Consider the following 21,458-nt stretch of genomic DNA (forward strand, 5'->3'; position numbering starts at 1 on the left):
TTGTTCCTCGGCAGAATGACTGGGGGATGAGGGGAGTGGGATGAGTATTTAAGCCTTTGGCTGGGGTGTCTTTGCCACCTCCTTGTGGCCGGGTTCTTATTTCCCAAAAGTAATGAATGCAGCTGTGGACTCTTTCCATCTGAAGAAAAGAAAATTATCAGGTAAGCATAACTTATGTTATTGTGATACTAAGTGCCTATGGCCGCCGCCAGCAAAAATATATATTTTTTTTTCATTCAGGTGACGTTTCCGCCTCTTAGCCGTATAGCACAGCTATTGTGCAAGATGTGGAAACGTCAACTCATTGGGCGGCAGTAGGCACTTAGTATCACAATAAAGCTACTTAGGGAATACTTTTTAAAACTCTTGAGTGAAACTAACTTTTATTTCTAGCAATGGTAAATCCTAGCATTTTTGAAACGCTAGGATGTACCATCACTTTAAGGATGACAAAATGTATCTAAACATTCAATGATAAACACTGCTGAATTTTCTTATGTATGAGCAATATATTTTCCAAATAATTTATCTTTCTTAGTCTGTCTTAGACTTTCTCTCTCCTTTTTTCACTCACTAACAGATGGTTAAAACTGTTAAAGCTGGAGCTTGGTTGAGCTGTTCAAGTCTCCTTTTCTGAGTTGGCAAGTAATTCTCAGCACTATGTTGCTGCATTAAGAAAAGCATGATTTTCCTATGGTGCTGCATGCCTGCCCTATGTTATAAACACAAGCATGTGGTATATTGCGTATCACAAAATCCTGGACCCCTAACTTCCTGCACTAACCAGATTCATATTCTGAGCTTGCAGTTTATTTTTTTATTTTTACGTTGCGCACCCTTACTGCAAGTACATACATTTTTTATTTTTTATTATTATTATTATTTTTTTTGTGCAACACCCTTTTTATTATTCTATTTGTAATTATTAATGTAGTTCTTTTGTTCTCTCTGCAGCATTTTATGAATGTCATCTCCAATAAAATAGATTTACTGAAGGCTAAATGGTGTTACCATGTATGTCTCTTATAGAGTAAAAATTAAACTTTTATAATTTAAATAAAGCAGATGTCAATGTACTTCTGTGATCAAATTCACTTTGTTTTGTTCTCCTTTGCTGAAGGCCATACCTAGGTTGAGACAGGAGCATGCACATTTCCTGAGCACTTTATGAGCAGTGGTTACAAAACAGCTGCATATACTTCTCCAGACACGTGCACGTTATCTACCCAGGTTATTCTCTTCAACAAAGTATACTGTGAAAACAAAGCACGCTTGTTGATAGAAGTAAATGTGGAATGCTTTTTTAAAATTGCATTCAATATCTGAATCATGAAAGCTAAATTGTGATTGTAATGCCCTTCTAAATGTTGCATTTGTTTTAGATTTACAAATAGTTTATTATTTTAAAGGACCACTAAATACAGTAGACTTGCATAATAAACAAATGCACGATAAAAATACAATGCAATAACACTTAGTCTAAACTTCAAGTGAGTAGATTTTTTTTTTTTCTGACAAATTTTTATTGGTCTCTTTTTTTCCACTCCTCCTCCTGTATCATGTGACCACCAGCCAATCACAAATGCATATACCTATATTTTTGTGAATTCTTGCACATTCTCAGTAGGAGCTGGTGACTAAAAAATGTAAATATAAAAAGACTCTGTAGAATATTGCATTTTCCTGTATTGAATCTCATTTTCCATTTACTTGCCCAAACTTCTAATTTTTGCAGATCCCCTTGTAACGCAAGTTCATCTTGCTCTGACCTAATGACCTTAAGTATCATCTGCAAAAATAGAGATGTTGCTATTTAATCCTTGTTCCAAGTCATTAATAAAAATATTAAAAAGAACAGGGCCCAGTACTGATCCCTGGGGGACTACACTGATTACCTTTGTCCAATCGGATCCATTTACTACACCTCGAGCTAACATGTTCAGATATTTCCAGTCCCTTAATTTTGTACATTAATCTCTCATGTGGCACTGTATCAAACGCCTTTGCAAAATCTAAGTATATCACATCAACTGATTCCCCTTTATCTATATTTGTACTTACTTCCTCTTAGAATCTAATTAGATTAGTTTGACATGATCTATTTCTCATAAAACCATGCTGATTTGAACTCATAATTTTGTTTACACAAATATACGCATCAATATAATCCCTTATCTTCCCCACTATTGATGTCAAACTAACTGGTGTATAGCTTCCTGGATCATCCTTGCTTCCCTTTTTGAAGAGTGGCACCACATCAGCTTTACACCAATCCTGGGGTACTATGCCTAAGGATAACGAGTCTTGAAAAATTAGGAGTAGAGATTTGTCTATAACAGTGCTAAGTTCCTGTAAAACCCTAGGGTGTATTCCATTTGGGCCTGGAGTTTTTTTTACCTTAATATTATCCTTTTTTTTTCCGGATAGCCTCTAAACATAACCCAGTTAATGGTATGGGCTGACATGTTCTTGTTTGTTCCAAAGTATCCTCCATTGGTTTTTCTCTTGTGTATACTAAAGAAAAGCATTGTTTTTTTTTTTTTTATATAACCTGTTCTCCCTGTCACTGTTAATCATGCTACCCTCCATGCATTTTAATGTACCTATATTTTCCTTCCTAGATTTTTTGATATTTATGTACTTAAATAACCTTTTAGGGTTTGACTTAGAATCCTTTGCAATTAATCTTTCATTTTCAGTTTTAGCTAATTTGTTTGCTTTTTTTGCATGCTTTGTTACATTCCTTATAAATATGGTATGTTGAGTCAGTACTATTTTCTTTGAATAATTTAAATGCCTACATTTTTTCCTAATCTCTCTGAATCGTGAAAGTAAAATTTTAGGTTTCATGTCCCTTTTAAGTATCCATATTGCCCTGCTTTAAGGCACTACAAAATAACCTTTAATATTAGATCTTAATTGATCTTTGGTTTGTTACCTAATCTTTATTATGTTTTTTTTACTTTGGGGCCCAGCAATTATTACTTTGAAAAGAAAAGTACCCCACACTGAAATAGAGAAGACAGGAATAGTTGTTTCCTACAATTTAAAATAAGCGATTTTCAGCGTAATGAAGCACCCATCTTGTAAATCAAGAACTGTATACCCTTTCTCATTTTTTTTTTTTTAATATAACTTGTGTTGCTTGAAATAGACTAGGTCCTTATCGCTTACTATATGCTGATTTTTAAAGGGACAGTCTACACTGAAATTGTTATTGTTTAAAACGATAGATGACGCCTTTACTATTCATTCCCCAGCTTTGCACAACCAACATTGATAAATTAATATACTTTATAACATTTAAACCTCTAAATGTCTGCCTGTTTCTAAACCACTAAAGACAGCCTCTTAATCACATGCTTTTTTATTAGCTTTTCACAACTGGGGAACGCTAGTTCATGTGGGCCATATAGATAACATTGTGTTCACGCCTGAGGAGTTATTTAAGAGATAGCACAACAAAGTACTAAATGCAAGTCAATAGATTATAAATAAAGTCATGTGACCAGGGGGCTGTCAGAAGGTGCTTAGATACAAGGTAATCACAGAGGTAAAAAGTATATTAATATAACTGTGTTGGTTATGCAAAACGGGAATGGGTAATAAAGGGATTATGTATGTTTAAAACAATAAAAATGATATTGTAGACTGTCCCTTTTAAAGGAGATTTATCAACATCTAAATAAAGATTACAACTAAACTACTAAATCTTTCAGATTTGTGTATTAAAGTCTTTTGAATTTTAAATAGAAATGTCAAATGAAAGAATTGCTGTCTCATACCATTGTTGAATTTTGTTAGGTGGGCTTGTCGCAAGATGCTCAGGACCAGATGAGAAAGATGCTTTGTCAGAAGGAATCCAACTATATCCGTCTTAAAAGAGCCAAAATGGACAAGTCCATGTTTGTAAAGATAAAGACCCTTGGCATCGGAGCCTTTGGGGAGGTTTGCCTGGCTAGAAAGACTGACACCAATGCTCTTTATGCAATGAAGACGCTGAGGAAAAAAGATGTTCTTCTTCGAAACCAAGTGGCCCACGTGAAAGCAGAGAGAGACATTCTGGCAGAAGCTGACAATGAGTGGGTAGTTCGCCTCTACTATTCCTTCCAAGACAAGGACAACCTGTACTTTGTAATGGATTACATTCCTGGCGGTGACATGATGAGTTTGCTGATACGTATGGGCGTTTTCCCTGAGGACCTAGCACGCTTTTATATTGCAGAGCTTACTTGTGCTGTGGAGAGCGTACACAGGATGGACTTTATTCACCGAGATATCAAACCTGACAACATCCTGATTGACAGGGATGGCCATATCAAGCTTACTGATTTCGGGCTCTGCACAGGTTTTAGATGGACTCATGATTCAAAGTATTACCAGAGTGGTAAGGCTCTTTAGTACAGGTTATGTTCAACCAGTTAGTCCAGGCTTTAAAGGGTCATTGAAGGAGTAAGTGTAAAATGTTAGTCTCTCTAAAGTAATGGCTGTTGCTCTATTGTAACTTTAAACACACACTGCACTCAATCATTTCTGCACATGAAAAAGGTGTATTTATTTATTTGTATTTTTTTTTTTTGTGAAATTGTAAAAAAACTGAGGTAGATGTACAAATAGCCAGTGTAGTGGGTGTGTGTATTTTTTAGATAGATAAACACTCACACATCCACAGGACAAGGAAAGTTTAACTTTTTAAATTGCCATGTGGATAATGAGTCTAGCAATTTTTGATGCTCTGTAATGGGTTTGTCATAAATTCCAAACACAACCCTTAAAGGGAAATGCTAGTGCAAAAATTGCATGCTCTAATCTGTTTGTGCATACACTGTCAACGCTCCAACTCTATATTTAACCCCTTAATGACCACAGCACTTTTCCATTTTCTGTCCGTTTGGGACCAAGGCTATTTTTACATTTTTGAGGTGTTTGTGTTTAGCTGTAATTTTCCTCTTACTCATTTACTGTACCCACACATATTATATACCGTTTTTCTCGCCATTAAATGGACTTTCTAAAGATACCATTATTTTCATCATATCTTATAATTTACTATAAAAAAAATTATAAAATATGAGGAAAAAATGGAAAAAAACACTTTTTCTAACTTTGACCCCCAAAATCTGTTACACATCTACAACCACCAAAAAACACCCATGCTAAATAGTTTCTAAATTTTGTCCTGATTTTAGAAATACCCAATGTTTACATGTTCTTTGCTTTTTTTTGTAAACTATAGGGCCATAAATACAAGTAGCACTTTGCTATTTCCAAACCATTTCTTTTCAAAATTAGCGACAGTTACATTAGAACACTAATATCTTTCAGGAATCTCTGAATAGCCATTGACATGTATATATATTTTTTTAGTAGACAACCCAAAGTATTGATCCAGGCCCATTTTGGTATATTTAATGCCACCATTTCACCGCCAAATGCAATCAAATACAAAAAATCGTTCACTTTTCACAAATTTTTTTCACAAACTTTTGGTTTCTAACAGCTTGTGCAATTATGGCATAAATGGTTGTAATTCTTCTCTGGGATCCCCTTTGTTCAGAAATAGCAGACATATATGACTTTGGCGTTGCTTTTTGGTAATTAGAAGGCCGCTAAATGCCACTGCGCACCACACGTGTATTATGCCCAGCAGTGAAGGGGTTAATTAGGGAGCATGTAGGGAGCTTTTTGGGGTAGTTTTAGCTTTAGTGTAGTGTAGTAGACAACCCCAAGTATTGATCTAGGCCAATTTTGGTATATTTCATGCCACCATTTCACCGCCAAATGCGATCAAATTAAAAAAAACGTTAATTTTTTCTCAATTTTAGGTTTCTCACTGAAATTATTTACAAACACCTTGTGCAATTATGGCACAAATGGTTGTAAATGCTTCTCTGGGATCCCCTTTGTTCAGAAATAGCAGACATATATGGCTTTGGCATTGCTTTTTGGTAATTAGAAAGCCTCTAAATGCCGCTGCGCATCACACGTGTATTATGGCTAGCAGTGAAGGGGTTAATTATGTAGCTTGTAGGGAGCTTGCAGGGTTAATTTTAGCTTTAGTGTAGAGCTCAGCCTCCCACCTGAAACATCAGACCCCTGATCCCTCCCAAACAGCTCTCTTCCCTCCCCCACCCCACAATTGTCCCCGCCATCTTAAGTACTGGCAGAAACTCTGCCAGTACTAAAATAAAAGGTATTTGGTCCTTTTTTAAAAAAAAAAAAAAAAAAAAAAAGCATATTTACATATGCTGATGTGTAGGATCCCCCCTTAGACCCCAACCTCACTGATCCCCCACCAAACAGCTCTCTAACCCTTCCCCTCTGCCTTAATGGGCGCCATCTTGGGTACTGGCAGCTGTCTGCCAGTACCCAGTTTTGTAACAAAATGTGCCTTTTGTTTTAAAAAATGCCCTTTTCTGTAGTGTAGCTTCCCCCCCCCCCCCCACCAAGACCAACCCCTTCCAGGTCCCTTAGATTACATTTTTAATTGGCCATTTATTTATTTTTTTTAAGCTTTTAACTCTTTTTTTTTTTTTTTTTTCTGTAGTGTAGCGGTTCCCACCCGCTCCCGCCCAGTGCACGCGTCCGCCCGCCACCCCCCGTGCACGCGCGCGCTCCCGTAGATCCCGCCCCCCTCCACTTCACACAGAGCACCGATGGCCGCCCACCCGCCTCCCACGTAAGCTCCCACCCACCAACGATACCGGCCATCGATGTCCGGTGCAGAGAGGGCCACAGAGTGGCTCTCTCTGCATTGGATGGCCAAGGGGGGTTATTGCAGGATGCCTCCATATCGAGGCATCACTGCAATAACCGGAAAGCAGCTGGAAGCGAGCAGGGTCGCTTCCAGCTGCTTTCCAGACCAAGGACGTACGCCACACGTCCTCGGTCATTAACTGTATTTTTTTTGAGGACGTGTGGCGTACGTCCTTGGTCGTTAAGGGGTTAAAGTGATGGTAAATCCTAGCATTTGTGAAACACTAGGATTTACCAGTGGAACAAATAAAGGGGACTTTCAGTCATGAAATATAAAATACTTCATGCTGAAAGTTCCTTTATTTGTTTGAAGCGTTCGCCGCACTGAGCTCCTCAGGCAGCCCACTGCAGAACGCTATTTTACTGTAAGGTGACGTTTCCACCTCTCAGCCGATAGCTGTGCGGGCCAGCTGGCACCATGCCGGATAGCTAGCACGCTATTGGCTAAGAGGTGGAAAAGTCACCTCACAACGAAATAGTATTTTGCTGTGGGCTGCCTGAGGTGCTCAGCGCGGAGAACGCTTCCGCCGAATAAAGGAACTTTTAGCATGAAGTATTTTATACATGACTGAAAGTCTCCTTTATTTGTTCCACTGGTAAATCCTAGCGTTTCACAAATGCTAGGATTTACCATCACTTTAATCTCCAGCAAGGGAGATCTAGAGCAGGAAGTAGTGAGACGATCTGCAATTGCACTCACTCAAAACCCGAACCTCTGTCTGTGTTCAGCTCAGTAGTTGTAGCTTTTTCGGCTCCGATCAGGACTTTAAGGGGATAGTGAAGCTTTCAACCCTTGAATGTGTTCCCAGCGATCCTTTTTCCTACTGGAGTATCTTAAATTGTTTACAAATCACTCCTTTACCTTTTATTTGTTCATTCAAAATGTTTAACCTGCCACCTATACTGAAACTTTCCATACTACAGTAGTTGTCTACAAAAAAGCTGGCAACAGAGGCAGCAGTTGTGATTATCCTCCCAGTGGGGAGTTGGGAGAGAGAGGTACTAAAATGTTAATTTCCCATTGTTCTTTCTGAGTATCGGGTTATCTGGGGCTTGCTTCGGAGACATCATAGCTGATGAGCCCTGCTCCTATCCAGGAATCCAATGCAGGCAAAGAGCTGTAAATCATTCCTGCTACAAAACCTACTGCTATCTGAGAAGCAACTGTGCTGAGATTCAATACATAGTAGATGCAGTTAACCCCATGGCTACCTATAAGGACTGAAGTGGAAATACTTTGCAGCCTTTTTTGGCAGCCATGAATTAACTGCATCTACTGTGTATCGAATCTCAGCACGGCATGGCTGTTTCTCAGATAGCAGTAGGAGCTGCCTCTATATTCAGTGTTATGCCCTCAGTTTAAAGCTGCAGGAGGAGTATGTAGGAAATGAATTGCGGTTGTGCAGTAAGTGAACACGTCAGATGGCGAGAGGTGTAGTAAGTCCTGAACCTGTTTCCTCCTTGGGATGCCAGGAGGCATTTTCTAGGAGCCCTGACTTCTGGATTTATTGAGCCGTGTATTACTTTATGGAAACTAAATCTCTACACTTATTTTTTTAATGTTTAAAGGACCATTACATTCAATAGGAATGTATAATCAACAAATGCATTATAAAAAAGGCAATGCAATAACACTCTGATTTTTTTTTTCTGACAAGTTTCAATTTGTCAGCCCCAAGTTTCATGTGACATTCATCAGCCAATCACAGGCTTGTATATGTATACATTGTGAACTCTTGCACATGCTCAGTAGGAGCTGAACATAATGTGCACAATACTGGAAGTAAATTGGAAAGTCTCTTAAAGCTGTATGTTCTATCTGAATCAAGTTTAATTTGACTTGTGTCCCTTTTAAACAACTAATATATATATATTTTTTTAAATGCATCTGCATATTATTCTCGGGCTTATATTTGCTTTTAATATATCATCACATCTAGCATTTTTTTATGTCTCTTTAATTTTCTGTTTTTTTCATGATTAATTGTGTTTTGTCCTTTAGGTGACCATCTTCGACAAGACAGCATGGACTTCAGTAATGAGTGGGGAGATCCAGCAAACTGTCGTTGCGGGGATAGACTAAAACCCTTGGAGCTGCGTGCAGCACGCAAACACCAGCGCTGCCTTGCACATTCTCTGGTTGGAACCCCTAATTATATTGCTCCAGAGGTGCTATTGCGGACAGGTAAAACGCAAATCTTTTTGTCATCTTTTGTTTCCTTCAGTTATTAGAGCTTTTCCATACACTATATGCAGTATCACAATATCCAGATAAGGTGACTCCATTTTAATACTGCCGTTTAGACCAGGAATGCGCACAAATTAGAAGTTAAAGTAATTGTAAACATTCATATTATAAATTGCATGCTATCAAATTATCCAGGAATTGTAAAATTATATTTCTTTCCAATGGCATGGAGAGTCCACAAATCCATTCAATTACTGGTGGGAATTCAACTCCTGGCAAAGAACACCCCAGCAGAGCTGTTAAGTATCACTCCCACTTCCCATAAACGCCCAGTCATTCTTTGCCTTGTACATCAGGATGGATGTGCGAAGATGGTGTCTGAAGATATTAATCCTTTAATGGGTACTTTGCCCTGCAAGCAAGGATTGTGGTTATGCTGTGTCCATGTAAATCTCTTTAGTAAGAGTAATGGTGGCTTTTAGCAGTTGGAAGACGGCGAGGTAGTCCTTGCTTACCTTCCAACATTTATGCTACCCCTCTATAGAAAACCAGGGTTGGTTACTCAATTTTTCTCTTCTCCAAGTCCAGGTCAGAGGTTGTCTGAATCTGTCAGACCTAGGATTCGATGTATGCCCCAAAACTGCAGTTTCCTGGTTCCTGTTAGAAACTGCTGACAGACAAGTTATAACCATGTCGGGACCTACTGCCGTGGAGCTGTTCTACTATGACAGCGGGCAGCATTTTCTTTTTAGTTCAGGTTGAATACAGAACTTTCTCTCAAGGGGCCCTTAGATGGCGGGCGCCTAACTGCCCTGCGGCGGTAGTCCAGTTAATCCATTTTCTTCCCTCCGCAAGACAGTTTGGTGCGCTTTTCACTCTCTGATGGCGTCTTCTGCTGCATAGTGTTTTTTTACAGTGTATTCGCTGCGTTTCCCTTAGGCCTGATTTTGAGCGTGATTTCGCCAAACTCATTTTCGTGACTCTATAGGAGTTATTCTTTGTCCTAATTAATAAGGTACTTGTGTGCTCCTTATGGATATCCGTATTAAAGCGACTCTTTTTAAAAATCAAACAAAAAAAAAAAACAGTGCCGCAGATAGCCTAGACTGTTTAGACAATCAGTATCTGCTGTTGCGATTGTCGGCAGCATGAACCTGATATGTTTAGCGCCATTTTGCCTGTCTTTTTTATTATTATTTAAGGTACTTCTATAAGTAAAGGAGCAGTGTGTATTAGTGTAATTATCTCAGTTTCTTTTAATCACTGTGACCAATGTGCAGCAAAGCCTTACAATACTATTGTATAGAATTTACCGGCGTTTAAATATGCATGCCATATTTTTCACTATGTCTCTTTCTATCAGCACAATCTGATTGTTTATAGCAGTGTACATACAGGGGGCATTCATAGGACTTTCTGATAATAGTGTTATCAGCTATCCTATCGTTATCGTTTTAATATGCGCCTTTTTGTGTCTTGACTCCTTAGGGGGTGTTCCTACATAGGATCTCTGATGCGATGTTGTAAACTAAATTATAAACCTATTAAAAACAAGGGCACTTTAATTCATCAAAATTGACATTTCACTGTTTTCTTCAAAAACGTACCTTTTAATCCTGAATACCCCTCCAGCAATTCCCCCAGCCATCGGAAGCCTCTGCAGACGTCAGAAATGATAAATCCGGCTTCCTCCAGTCACAGCTTTCCCCCCCGGGTGGGGGAATCTTGGCCTGATGCAACGCTGTGATTGGAAGAAGCCGGATTCGTCATTTTGGACCGCAAAGACGGCTTGCGACGGGCGGAGGAAGTGCTGCAGCGGCTGCCAGGATTAAAAGGTAAGTTTCAGAAGAAAACAGTGAAATGTCAATTTTGATGAATTCAAGAGCCCTTGTTTTTTATATTTTTATTAAAAACCGGTCACTAATTCATCAAAATGGACCTTCACTTTAAGAATTTCTGTTCTTCACTTATTCCTTAATATTTGGCGCCATCTTGTGGTAAATGAGGTTGTTACATCTATTATTCCTCAAAATCTGAAGTGATTTCTGTAATGTCTGACATCTTTTGCTGGCCCTATGCTATAGGTGTAGGTATGTATGTGTGTGTGTGTGTGTGTGTGTATATATGTATATATATGTATGTATGTGTATATATATATATATATATATATATATATATATATATATATATATATATATATATATATATATATATATATATATATATATATATGTGTGTATATATACACACACACACAGGAGAGCACTCTCACTTTACAGCTAAACCCCCAGGGTGCTAGTGCAGGATAAATAGAAGTAACAAAAACTTGCACTCGCTGGTCTTTTTAAACACACTTTCTCTTGTTAAGTGTGTTCAGTCCACGGGTCATCCATTACTTATGGGATATATTCTCCTTCCCAACAGGAAGTTGCAAGAGGATCACCCAAGCAGAGCTGCTATATAGCTCCTCCCCTCACATGTCATATCCAGTCATTCTCTTGCAAGTCTCAACAAAGGAGGTTGTGAGAGGAGATAGGAGTTTCTTACTTAATTATTCTTCAATCAAAAGTTTATTATTTTAAAATGGCACCGGAGTGTGCTGTTTTTTCTCTCAGGCAGTATTTAGAAGAAGAAAATCTGCCTGCGTTTTCTATGATCTTAGCAGACGTAACTAAGATCCACTGGCTGTTCTCGCACATTCTGAGGAGTGGGGTAACTTCAGAAAAGGGAATAGCATGCGGGGTCCCCCGCAAATGAGGTATGTGCAGTATAATATTTTCTAGGAATGGAATTGACTAAGAAAACACTGCTGTTACCCATATGATGTAAGTACAGCCTTTAATGCAGTAGTAGCGACTGGTATCAGGCTGATAAATGTATGCGCAGTTGAGTTATTTTCTAGGGACTAGAATTTGACTGAGAAAATACTGTTAATACTGAAATAAATGTATGAGCCTTAACTGCAGTAGAAGCGACTGGTAGCAGGCTTAGTGATAACTTTACATAGCACTGGAAAAGTTGTTTTTAAAACGTTTACTGGCATGTTATTCGTTTTGTGAGGTACTTTGGTGATAAATCTTTTTGGGCATGATTTTTTTCCATATGGCTAACGTTTATTTCTGCATAGAACCCGTTGTAACAGGTCTCCCACTGTTGTAATATGAGTGGGAGGGGCCTTTTTTTAGCGCCTTGTTGCGCAGTTAAAATTCTAGCACAGTCTTCCTGCTTCTTCCTCCTTGATCCAGGACGTCTCCAGAGAGCTCAGGGGTTTTCAAAATTCATTTTTGAGGGAGGTAATCAGTCACAGCAGACCTGTGACAGTGTGTTTGACTGTGATTAAAAGCGTTAAATCTGAAATTGATTATCCGTTTTTTGGGTATTGAGGGGTTAATCATCCGTTTGCTAGTGGGTGCAATCCTATGCTAAATTCATACATTTACTGTTAAATTTGTTGGCTATAACTGAATTAGTTCATTGTTATTTCAACTGTGACAGTTTTTTTGTGTTTTTAAAAGCGCTGAAGTGTTTTTTTCTATTGCTTGTAAATTTATTGAAAGTTTTTTTCCAAGCTTGCTAGCCTTCATTGCTAGTCTGTTTAAACATGTCTGATACAGATGAATCTACTTGTTCATTATGTTTAAAAGCCAATGTGGAGCCCAATAGAAATATGTGTACCAATTGTATTGATGTTACTTTAAATAAAAGTCAGTCTTTACCGGTAAAGAAATTATCACCAGACAACGAGGGGGAAGTTATGCCGCCTAATTCTCCTCACCTGTCAGTACCTTCGCCTCCCGCTCAGGAGGTGCGTGAGATTGTGGCGCCAAGTACATCAAGGCCCTTACAAATCACTTTGCATGATATGGCTAATGTTATGAAAGAGGTATTATCTAATTTGCCTGAGTTAAGAGGCAAGCGCGATAGCTCTGGGTTAAGGACAGAGCGCACCGATGATACGAGAGCCATGTCCGATACTGCGTCACAATTTGCAGAACATGAGGACGGAGAGCTTCATTCTGTGGGTGACGGATCTGATCCGGGGAGATCGGATTCAGAAATTTAAAATTTTAAATTTAAGCTTGAGAACCTCCGTGTATTGCTAGGGGAGGTGTTAGCGGCTCTGAATGATTGCGACACGGTTGCAATCCCAGAGAAATTATGTAGGCTGGATAAATACTATGCGGTGCCGGTGTATACTGACGTTTTTCCTATACCTAAAAGGCTTACAGAGATTATTAGCAAGGAGTGGGATAGACCCGGTGTGCCCTTTTCCCCTCCTCCGATATTTAGAAAACTGTTTCCAATAGACGCCACCACAAGAGACTTATGGCAGACGGTCCCTAAGGTGGAGGGAGCAGTTTCTACTTTAGCCAAGCGTACCACTATCCCGGTGGAGGATAGCTGTGCTTTCTCAGATCCAATGGATAAAAAATTAGGTTACCTTAAGAAAATGTTTGTTCAACAAGGTTTTATATTACAGCCCCTTGCATGCATTGCGCCCGTCACTGCTGCAGCGGCATTCTGGTTTGAGTCTCTGGAAGAGGCTATTCGCACAGCACCATTGGATGAGATTATGAAAAAGCTTAAAGCCCTTAAGCTAGCTAATGCATTTGTTTCGGATGCCGTTGTGCATTTAACCAAACTCACGGCTAAGAACTCCGGATTCGACATCCAGGCGCGCAGAGCGCTATGGCTTAAATCCTGGTCAGCAGATGTAACTTCTAAATCTAAATTGCTTAATATTCCTTTCAAAGGGCAAACTTTATTCGGGCCCGGCTTGAAAGAAATTATTGCTGACATTACTGGAGGTAAGGGTCACACCCTTCCTCAGGACAGGGCCAAATCAAAGGCCAAACAGTCTAATTTTCATGCCTTTCGTAATTTCAAGGCAGGAAAAGCATCAACTTCCTCCGCTCCAAAACAGGAAGGGACTGCTAATCGTTACAGACAGGGTTGGAAAGGCAACCAGTCCTGGAACAAGGGCAAGCAGGCCAGAAAACCTACTTCTGCCCCTAAGACAGTATGAAGAAAGGGCCCCCTATCCGGAAACGGATCTAGTGGGGGGCAGACTTTCTCTCTTCGCCCAGGCTTGGGCAAGAGATGTCCAGGATCCCTGGGCGTTGGATATCATATCTCAGGGATACCTTCTGGACTTCAAAACTTCTCCTCCACAAGGGAGATTTCATCTGTCAAGGTTATCAACAAACCTAATAAAGAAAGAGGCATTTCTACTATGTGTACAAGACCTCTTAGTAATGGGAGTGATCCACCCGGTTCCGCAGACGGAACAAGGGCAAGGTTTTTACTCAAATCTGTTTGTGGTTCCCAAAAAAGAGGGAACCTTCAGGCCAATCTTGGACCTGAAGATCTTAAACAAATTCCTAAGGGTTCCATTGTTCAAAATGGAAACTATTCGAACCATCCTACCCATGATCCAAGAGGGTCAGTATATGACCACAGTGGACTTAAAGGATGCCTACCTTCACATACCGATTCACAAAGATCATTATCGGTACCTAAGGTTTGCCTTTCTAGACAGGCATTACCAGTTTGTAGCTCTTCCCTTCGGGTTGGCTACGGCCCAGAGAATTTTTACAAAGGTTCTGGGCTCGCTTCTGGCGGTACTAAGACCGCGAGGCATAGCGGTGGCTCCGTACCTAGACGACATTCTGATACAAGCGTCAAGTTTTCAAAATGCAAAGTCTCATACAGAGATAGTTCTAGCATTTCTGAGGTCGCATGGGTGGAAAGTGAACATGGAAAAGAGTTCTCTGTTACCACTCACAAGGGTTCCCTTTCTAGGGACTCTTATAGATTCTGTAGAGATGAAGATTTACCTGGCGGAGTCCAGGTTATCAAAAATCCTAAATGCTTGCCGTGTCCTTCATTCCATTCCAAGCCCATCAGTAGCTCAGTGCATGGAAGTAATCGGCTTAATGGTCGCGGCAATGGACATAGTGCCATTTGCGCACCTGCATCTCAGACCGCTGCAACTATGCATGCTAAGTCAGTGGAATGGGGATTACTCAGATCTGTCCAAAGGAATGACTTTTCGCAGACCAGATTGGACGATTGTAACAACAGATGCCAGCCTACTAGGCTGGGGTGCAGTCTGGAACTCCCTGAAGGCTCAGGGATCGTGGACTCAGGAGGAGAAACTCCTCCCAATAAACATTCTGGAATTAAGAGCAATATTCAATGCTCTTCTAGCTTGGCCTCAGTTAGCAACACTGAGGTTCATCAGATTTCAGTCGGACAACATCACGACTGTGGCTTACATCAATCATCAAGGGGGAACCAGGAGTTCCCTAGCGATGTTGGAAGTCTCGAAGATAATTCGCTGGGCAGAGTCTCACTCTTGTCACCTGTCAGCGATCTACATCCCAGGCGTGGAGAACTGGGAGGCGGACTTTCTAAGTCGCCAGACCTTTCATCCGGGGGAGTGGGAACTTCACCCGGAGGTGTTTGCTCAACTGATTCTTTGTTGGGGCGAACCGGAGCTGGATCTCATGGCATCTCGCCAGAACGCCAAGCTTCCTTGTTACGGATCCAGGTCCAGGGACCCGGGAGCGGTGCTGGTAGATGCACTAGCAGCCCCTTGGGTTTTCAACATGGCTTATGTGTTTCCACCATTTCCGTTGCTACCTCGACTGATTGCCAGGATCAAACAGGAGAGAGCATCGGTGATTCTGATAGCGCCTGCGTGGCCACGCAGGACCTGGTATGCAGACCTAGTGAACATGTCGTCCTGTCCACCATGGTCTCTGCCTCTGAGGCAGGACCTTCTAATTCAGGGTCCTTTCAACCATCCAAGCCTAATTTCTCTGAGGCTGACTGCATGGAGATTGAACGCTTGATTCTATCAAAGCGTGGTTTTTCGGAGTCGATTATTGATACATTAATACAGGCTCGGAAACCTCTTACCAGAAAAATTTACCATAAGATATGGCGTAAATATTTATATTGGTGTGAATCCAAGAGTTACTCATGGAGTAAGGTTAGGATTCCTAGGATATTGGCTTTTCTACAAGAAGGTTTAGAAAAGGGTTTATCCGCTAGTTCGTTAAAGGGACAGATTTCTGCTCTGTCTATTCTTTTACACAAACGTCTGGCAGAGAATCCAGACGTCCAGGCTTTTTGTCAGGCTTTGGCTAGGATTAAGCCTGTGTTTAAAACTGTTGCTCCTCCGTGGAGCTTAAACTTGGTTCTTAAAGTTCTTCAGGGTGTTCCGTTTGAACCCCTTCATTCCATTGATATTAAGCTTTTATCTTGGAAAGTTCTGTTTTTGATGGCTATTTCCTCGGCTCGAAGAGTCTCTGAGTTATCTGCCTTACATTGCGATTCTCCTTATCTGATTTTTCATTCAGACAAGGTAGTTCTGCGTACTAAACCTGGGTTTTTACCTAAGGTTGTTTCTAACAGGAATATCAATCAAGAGATTGTTGTTCCATCATTATGTCCTAATCCTTCTTCAAAGAAGGAACGTCTTTTGCATAATTTGGACGTAGTCCGTGCCCTGAAGTTCTACTTACAGGCAACTAAAGATTTTCGGCAAACTTCTTCTCTGTTTGTCGTTTATTCCGGTCAGAGGAGAGGTCAAAAGGCTTCGGCCACCTCTCTCTCTTTTTGGCTTCGTAGCATAATACGTTTAGCCTATGAGACTGCTGGACAGCAGCCTCCTGAAAGAATTACAGCTCATTCCACTAGAGCTGTGGCTTCCACCTGGGCCTTTAAGAATGAGGCCTCTGTTGAACAGATTTGCAAGGCTGCAACTTGGTCTTCACTTCATACCTTTTCAAAATTTTACAAATTTGACACTTTTGCTTCTTCGGAGGCTGTTTGTGGGAGAAAGGTTCTACAGGCAGTGGTTCCTTCTGTTTAATGTTCCTGCCTTGTCCCTCCCATCATCCGTGTACTTTAGCTTTGGTATTGGTATCCCATAAGTAATGGATGACCCGTGGACTGAACACACTTAACAAGAGAAAACATAATTTATGCTTACCTGATAAATGTATTTCTCTTGTAGTGTGTTCAGTCCACGGCCCGCCCTGTCTTTTTTTGAGGCAGTTCTAAATTTTAATTAAAGCTCCAGTCACCACTGCACCCTATAGTATCTCCTTTCTCGTCTTGTTTCGGTCGAATGACTGGATATGACATGTGAGGGGAGGAGCTATATAGCAGCTCTGCTTGGGTGATCCTCTTGCAACTTCCTGTTGGGAAGGAGAATATATCCCATAAGTAATGGATGACCCGTGGACTGAACACACTACAAGAGAAATAAATTTATCAGGTAAGCATAAATTATGTTTTTTACTGTGAAAACATAGTGACGTTTCGGGGACAAAGTATCTTAGGAAGTAAAAAGTGTGTTTAAAAAGACCAGCGAGTGCAAGTTTTTGATATATATAGATATATATATAGATATATATATATATATATATATATATATATATATATATATATATATATATATATATATATATATATATATATATACACTGTGTGTGTGTGTGTATGTATATATGTATGTATATATATATATGTATATATATATATATATTGTGTGTGTGTGTGTGTATGTATATATGTATATATATATATATGTATATATATATATATATATATATATGTATATATATATATATATATATTGTGTGTGTGTGTGTGTGTGTGTATGTATGTGTATATATGTGTGTGTGTATGTGTGTATGTATGTATATGTATATATATATATATATTTATATATATATATATATATATATATATACACACAGTATATATGTATATATTGTGTGTGTATGTATGTGTATATATATATACATGCATACACGCACAATATATACATATATACTGTGTATATGTGTATATATATATATATGTATATGTATGTATATATATATATATATATATATTAATGTCCAATAATATGCACTCCCTGGATTTAAGTACAGCACACTTTATTAAGTAGTATTCAGTCTGAAGAAGGGGTGAATTCCCCGAAACGTCACTACTTAATAAAGTGTGCTGTGCTTAAATCCAGGGAGTGCATATTATTGGACATTAATGAGTATTTTTCTTATGCACCCTGGTCTGGAGTAATTGTTGGCAAGTGAGAGTGCGCTATCTGGATATATATATAGATATATATATATATATATATATATATATATATATATATATATATATTACATACAAGAGAAATGTCGAAAGATATTCAGCGCTACAAATACTAAAAATATATAAATATATATGATGTTATATCAAGTGTATGTATGAAATGTCTCTCTGGTGGAGTAGACAAGTGACCTTGATCTCACAAAGGTAGTCCAAGTGGTAAATACGGACAGGTTAGGTGGATCTTATAAGTTCAAGATGTAGTTTTGCATGTGAGCAATAATGGTCGATAATAAGTCTTTACAATAACTGCAACAATGGTACTAGGAGGCAAGTGGTATGCCCTTACCAGAGGGTACCTCAATCATATGAGGTAATGTCTGCGTGTCTGTTATATTTCTCTCCGGTATGTCTTGGTGGTCTTTCCTGTGTTGGAAGATGTCCTGATCTTTTATTTCATGCCGGCTTGTGTATGGTACTTTCAACCTTGGAGCTTCCTGGTCTCTGGTATTGCTGACTTGGTGTCTCTCCGCAGTATGGTAGTGCAATCTGGATCTTGGCTCTCACCGTGTAGGATGGAATATGGCAAAGAAAGAAAAAGAGTACATAGTGTGATACTGTATAAATAAACATTTATTAAATACAAGGCAGGTATAAGAAATGCACGCACATTTATTAACCTCAATCTGTATGAGGTAAGTAATGGTGTGTAGGTATATTTTTATACACCTTAGGCAGGTGTTGCTTGAGGCAGGTGTCTGATGATAGTAATAAACTTGTTGCGTGTATCCTAATGGTAAAACCGCTTCACGTAGTGTCCTGCTGTGTCCCAAGTAGGTACTTGTAAAGTTCCCTAGTTGTTAATTTCACTTTTACTGTGTGAGGACCATACACAATGTGAGCAATGGTAAAGAATAATAATAAAGGAATCCTAGAATGTCTTGGACCTGCAGCTGAGGCAAATTAAAGCAGCTGTAGTTTCTGTTATATCTGACAAAGTATATAAGGAAACTAAGTTTCCCTGTACCTGATATGCGGTACAAACAAGTGTTGTATGTAACAAGTGGCCAGAGACTAACGGTGGTTTCAGAGCCTGCTGTGGTCTGATAGATAAAAGCAACTGTACTGCACTGTACGTGTCAGCGTGGAGTACTAAATGTTCCAACCAATTAGATGAAAATGGTGTATGCCGCTTTAAAAGCCTGGTGTCTCGCTTGATGCGTGAGACAAATGCTATAAGAGGCTGTGTAAGTGCGAGTCAGTGTTTAAAAATGAGCAGCGTGGAATAAACTATCCCAGTGGTGGAAAATATGTAGCAAAGATAGAGCACTCAAAGGTGCCGTTGTAGACGGTCAGGTGGATACGCCTAATAGGTATCGTGGAGACCGCAGTAGATGACTGTTTCAAATCACAGCCGCTTGAGTAAAAAAGAGCAAAGCCACACTCTGTAAATATAAATCCTTACGCGTTTCGAAGCGTGGAGTTGCTTCTTCGTCAGAGGAAATAGTGGCTTGCTAATAAAAAAGGCTGGAATTTAAAGGGCTTAGAGTGGGCGTCTTTTTTACGTTTGCGTGATACGTTATTACGTATGCGGCTGTGGTTTGATGGCAGTGCGTGTGTTGCCTAGGAAACGTATGTTTATGTGTATGTTCTTATTAGCCGTATGCTGGTTTTCAACCCCCTCTATGCTGTATCGATTTAAATTGAAGGGAAGGCATTATGTCCTTTGAACTTAAATGGGCATGTAATTATGAAAGATGATAATCGATTCAAAAACTTGCTGAGTGGGATACCAAGCTTGTTCCGCTGATACATATTTGAACGAATAAATTTGTAACTGTGTTGGTAGATCTAGTGGCTCAACGATCGAAGCTCCAAGAACCCCGAAGAGAGGAAAACAGGAGAGGGATTTTTAAAAATATTCAACCTCTCCACCAGTACCTTCTCCAACACACAATTAGAAATCTTATCTAAAGGCCTCAGCTTTGCACCGACAAGAGGCCCAAACTCATTCAACTTATTCATTGATTTTAATAAATTCATTTGCAAACTAACCCTTTGCAGACACTTTGAAAAAATCAAAATGAAAGATAACACAAATGTGAGAGAACAACTAGAAGATACTGACTATGAAACACTAAACATTCTGGAAGAATTATATTCAAACAATGAAAACTATCCCGAAGATACTATCTTCAAGGTAAACAACAACTCAAATTTAAAACCCTCATCAATTTTTTATCCGACACAATCCAAGGGAAATTTCATTCCCACATTCAATGATCTAGTAACTAAAGAACTAGACAATCTCTGCACAAGTTTCAAAATAAGACATAACCTGTGTAGAAAAGAAAAAGAAGCTCTAAAAAATTTGATGGACATGGATGACATTATCCTAAGGGAAGCTGACAAAGGAGGCGGTCTGGTCATTCAGAATAAGACGGACTACATCAAGGAAGCTTATAGGCTTCTGAACGATACTCGTACATATGTTCAACTAAGAGGAGACCCTACTGAGTCTTTTCAAAAAGAATATGATTCCCTCATAGATACAGCTCAGTTCAACAAACTTTTTAACACCAATGAACTAAAATTTCTAACTCATCAACATCCCAGAAAGGCAATTTTTTACCACCTGCCTAAAATACATAAGGACGAGAAAAACCCTCTGGGACGTCCAATTGTGTCAGGAATTGACTCCCTAACTGCTAAACTATCACAATACGTGGACTACTTTCTGAAGCCTTTGGTGCCAAAATTAACTTCATACATAAGAGACTCTACTGACCTAATTACAAAATTGGGCCAAAAACAAAAAATGGAAAAATACGTATAAATGGATGACACTAGATGTGTCATCTTTATACACCTGTATTCCACACAATTTGGGAATACAAACCATGTCACAGGTATTTAAAAGAGACACAACTGACAGAGACACACCAACACTTCATTCTGGACAGCATCAGATTTGTCTTGGAAAAAATTATTTCCTATTTGATGGCAAATTCTTTTTGCAAACCAGTGGAACAGCCATGGGGACCATTATGGCCCCTAGCTATGCGAACCTCTATATGGGGGAATGGGAAAAAATGTACATATATACCAACTTTTCAGCATAATATAATATGGTGGGGAAGGTATATCGATGACATCGTGGTCATATGGGAGGGAGATGAAAAAACTAGCAACGAATTTATCGAGTACCTGAACACAAACATCTACAATTTAAAATTCACATCGAAGATTTCGGATACAAGTATTGAATACCTAGATTTAGTGTTATTCAATGAAAATGAAGAGATCCTAACCAAATTATACACCAAAGAAACCGACTGTAACGGCTATCTAAGGGCAGACAGTGGTCACCACCGACCATGGATCAACAATATTCTGTTCG

General features: G+C 39.4%; 1 protein-coding gene across 2 annotated transcripts in view; it reads left to right on the forward strand.

Moving 5' to 3' along the window:
* The window catches only part of LATS1 (large tumor suppressor kinase 1), an 86,571-nt gene that overhangs the window by 30,338 nt on the left and 34,775 nt on the right, over positions 1-21,458 (forward strand). Inside the window, exons 5-6 of one of the 2 annotated variants that reach the window (XM_053710629.1) lie at positions 3,805-4,387; positions 8,759-8,941. In XM_053710629.1, coding sequence (XP_053566604.1) covers positions 3,805-4,387; positions 8,759-8,941 — 766 coding nt within the window. Of the gene's footprint in view, positions 1-580; positions 773-3,804; positions 4,388-8,758; positions 8,942-21,458 lie in introns of those variants that run through there. The other variant, XM_053710631.1, reaches the window with a different exon arrangement.

This window comes from Bombina bombina, chromosome 4 (genome assembly GCF_027579735.1).
Source record: "Bombina bombina isolate aBomBom1 chromosome 4, aBomBom1.pri, whole genome shotgun sequence".
NCBI lineage: Eukaryota > Metazoa > Chordata > Amphibia > Anura > Bombinatoridae > Bombina > Bombina bombina.